Below are 4,218 nucleotides of genomic sequence, written 5' to 3'. Positions count from 1 at the left end.
TTATGAAATAGAGAAGAAGTTAGAGAGAAATTGAAAAGAGAATGCAAGAATTGGAATTAAGAATCAAGTCTATTCAACTCTTCTCTACCTAGCCTTTTAATACACTCTCCAAGCTTTGCTTTCTAACTGCCTAACGGCCAATCCAGCTGTCAACCAGCTGCCACTACTCTAACAAACTAACCGTAATTAACTAACTCTTATTTGGTACCATTACTAGTGCTAGCTCAGCATTTGTGCCAACTAAGCAATAACACTCAACACTATTTGATGCATGCACCTCCTGCTGCCCAGCTCATCAGCTCATCCTGCGTGCTTCATTAGCATCTCACCATCCTTCCCATGCAGCATCTCATATAGTCACATACACATAGCTACCAACACCACACACAATCCTTTATTGACATACTCATACTAGCATGAATAAACATTCTAACACTTTATTATAAATTTATATTATATATGTTTGTAATATTGATTGTATGTGTTATTTATTTATTTTGTCATAATATTATTTGTGTGAATTGTTATGTGTGTGATGTGTGTGTGTATATTATAAATAAAATATAACTGTATATAATTTAATAATTAGAAAATACAGAGAGTTTGTTACATGTGTGTATATTGTTAAAAAAAACAAATGATATTTCAAGTATTTGATTGGTTAAGTGGACACTTACTAAACTATTTATGTATAAATGAATGTGGCTATATGGGTCAATAATTAATACAATGCCAATGAATTTAATTTTGTTATTTAGTTTAAATATTTTTTTATAAAAACAATGAAATATTTTTTATTAAAAAAATGACAAATAGGAAATAACAATTGAATAAAAATAAAAATGTTATACAAACTTAAGAAAATAAATGGTCACACTTATCCACATTAATAATAAATAATGATAATTAATAATGAACTATCGTGTAACTATTTCAGAACATGAAAACGCTTAAAAGGAAATTGTAAAACTTCATATATTTCTTTTCTTTTTTTTAATTTCATGTATTTGCATTTTTTTTTTTTGTCGATAATTTGATAAATTCAAATTCTATTTTTATTAAATTATTATTAATTTAAGTTTCTTAATGTCGCCCCTAAAAAAAATTCTGGAGCCGCCACTGAATAAAAGGGATATGAATATCCTATGGTGTTTATCGAATAATGGATATATAAAAAAGCCACTTCTTGTTTTATAATTTTTTTTAATGAATAAAAAACTTTATTTACAAGAGAAAAGGTAAAGCTATATATACAGAAAAACATACTTCACTTCTGATAACAAACTCAAAACAAGAGGGACAGCTACCCAAATCAAAAGAGCCAAAAGCATTACACTTAAGAAACCATTTAGTTAAAGTTTGAGCTGCTACATTAGCTAAATTCTTGGCATCGTCATTTCATTGTTACGATGTAGTTTAAGTTTTAACTATTTGAGCTTGCGATGTATTTCAATTAATAGTTTAGTAATAATGACATTTTTTTTTTCTGTAGTACTCCATATTTGTGACTTGAATTCATGTCCCCCTCCTCTACTAAATACCTATATGAACATGTGTGGTGCAAAAAAATAAATAGACATTCCTACTTCAGGAGCACTCCATACGGCTGAGTGGAAATAGTGGACTCAATTAATAGCTTGGACAAAGGGCCAAAGGCCAATAATCTTGCGTAAGCCAATACGTATTTCCTGCTTCTTTATCTAATTATAAAAACTGTATAACACGTGGATCCTAGATCTCTAATGGGTCAACCTTATTAATTTCCTGGTCAGCTTCCTCAACCAAGACAAAACTTGCTGACCAAAAAGATGAAGATGATTGGAAGAAATTTCTCATATGAACTCTATAAAGTAAGGCTTTTCAGTCTAAAAGAAAGCCAACTGAGAGAGAGAGCATGGAGGAGAAGCAAGTTGAAGTTGTATTGTTTGGAACATGGGCCAGCACATTCTGCACTAGAGTTGAGCTAGCCCTCAAACTAAAAGGCATACCCTATGAGTATGCGGAGGAAGATTTGAAAAACAAAAGTGAGTTGCTCCTTCACCATAATCCAGTCCACAAGAAAGTACCTGTACTTGTTCACAATGGGAAATCCATTGCTGAGTCACTAATTATTCTTGAATACATAGAAGAGTGCTGGAATACCACCCCAAAACTATTGCCTGAGGATCCTCACCAAAGGGCAAAAGTCCGTTTTTGGGCCAACTATTTCGATCAAAAGGTGGGCTTTCTCTCTCTCTCTCTCTCTCTCTCTCTCTCTCACACACACAATTTCGAGGCTATAGTGTTTTTTTTTTTTTTTTTGAGGATAAATGGCAGTTGCTATGGTGTATTGAACACAATATGAACATGATATATGTTCAAAATTGGTTTAGTGTTGCCATCCAGTGCACTAAAACATTAGATGGAGGCCTTGCCTCTTTGGTTAACTAATTCTATAAAAATAAAATAAACCAACATTTGTACTCTCTTCTTTGTTGATTTGCAACTTCAACCAATTATGTAGCATTTGTGTGCAAACACTAATAAAAGCATTTTGGTGTCATCAGGCTGTGCCAATCTTCTACATCATCTTCTATGCCAAAGGCAAGGAGGAAAGAGAGAAAGCCATTGAAGACTTGAGCCAAGTGCTTAAGGTGTTTGAAGAAGGCATTGAAAAGGATTTTCCAGGGCAGACCCCATTCTTCAATGGCGAGAGCTTAGGGTATCTTGGTATCGCTATTGGCTCACTTGTATGCAACTACAAAGCTATTAATGAGGCCATCGGTGCGGTATTCACATCAGAAAAGAACCCAAAGTTTCTCTCATGGATCAATGCAATGAAGAACTGCCCTCTGATGGAGGAGACACTACCGCCTCATGACAAATTCGTTGCCAGGCTCAGAGTCTATCTTGCATCTACTCAAGCTTAATATTGAAGAGGAAAGACAGGCTTACCATGTATCAAGCTCTGATTGATGATGGTTGTACCTTTTAATTGTTAGAAATAAATCCTTTGTCTCTTTGCCAAAAAAACTAATGTAAGCAGAACTACGGTGCTACTGTTTGGTTTCTATAAAGGGTTGGCTGAGTGTTTTGTTTCTGCTGTTCAATGCTTAAAACTCGCATCTGTTAGAAAGATTTCCATTAAAGTTACAAATTGCAGCTTGTTAAAATTGCAGAGAGAGAAGAAAGACTTTTCTCAAGGATGCCTTTCAATAGTTATTGTGATTGTATGTCTGTAAGACTTTTCTTAAGCTAGAAATCAGTGTATATCCAGCATGTAGCCCTTCTTAACATTCCAAGCAATTATCAACTCACAATATTCCCAGACTTGGGCTGACCAAGGAAGCCGTCCATCTAAGACATCAGTGCAAGAAAGCCCAAATAGGAGGAAGAACGCAAGTCTACACATAACCCAACCAAGGAAGTCAATCTCACAAGAGACTGTATGGTGTGGCCAGTGGAATGATATAATTCAATACTGATGTACCGTTTCAGGTTTATTATTATTTAAAATATATATATATATATTATTTGTGTATATTTTAAAAATAAATAAATAAATATTATTTGTATATTTATAACTTTAATTATTTGGTAAAAGTTAATTTGTTAAACCATTAAACTTGTTAAGCTTATAAGAGCACTAGTACTGGGTGTGTAAACACTTTCCAGTTGTTATGTTACAACCTAAGCCACCCATAATCCACTCCATCAGAGTTTGTAAACTTAAAAAAATATGTAATCTTACTATTCATAGGTTGTAAAAAATATATATTATTTTAATATGTGGTTGTGTGTGAAGAGAAAAAGTGAGTGGGGGAAAAAGATAGAAAATAATACTTTTTATTATTTTATTAGGTAGTTTATATTATTTTATTAGGTTGTATGTAAAAATAAAAAATTGGGATGTAAGATGAGTTGTAAAATATGTTGGTAAAATAGATAAAATATTGTTTGAAAATGCAAAATAAGTTTTTTTTTTTTTTTTTTGCATTGTCCGTTGTAAGTTTAATATAAAAAATATGAACAAAGATAAAAGTATAAAACAAAAAATAAATAAATAAATAAATAAATAAGGAGCAGTAGGTGAGAAATAAGATATTAGGTGAGAGGGAGTTGGTAGAAAAAGATTAAATAATTAGAAAAACTAAAATGGTGGATGATAAAACCAAAGAACACAAAAAGTTTTCCATCTTTCAAGTACCTTTTGTTAGCTTTTTACTCCACACACGTTAA

General features: G+C 32.3%; 1 protein-coding gene across 1 annotated transcript; it reads left to right on the top strand.

Annotated features, from left to right (window-relative positions):
- Positions 1-1,852: 1,852 nt before the first annotated feature.
- On the top strand, positions 1,853-3,089 carry LOC112031590 (glutathione S-transferase U10). Its single transcript, XM_024064279.2, has 2 exons — positions 1,853-2,218; positions 2,547-3,089. Exons 1-2 carry the CDS (start codon positions 1,895-1,897, stop codon positions 2,907-2,909), a joined length of 687 nt encoding a protein of 228 aa, XP_023920047.2. The 5' UTR covers positions 1,853-1,894; the 3' UTR covers positions 2,910-3,089.
- The last annotated feature ends 1,129 nt before the right edge of the window (positions 3,090-4,218 follow it).

This window comes from Quercus suber, unplaced genomic scaffold (genome assembly GCF_002906115.3).
Source record: "Quercus suber isolate HL8 unplaced genomic scaffold, Cork oak 2.0 scaffold_829, whole genome shotgun sequence".
In the NCBI taxonomy this organism is placed as follows: domain Eukaryota; kingdom Viridiplantae; phylum Streptophyta; class Magnoliopsida; order Fagales; family Fagaceae; genus Quercus; species Quercus suber.
The sequence above is the reverse complement of the archived record's forward strand: the minus strand, read 5'-3'. Positions and strand labels throughout refer to the sequence as shown.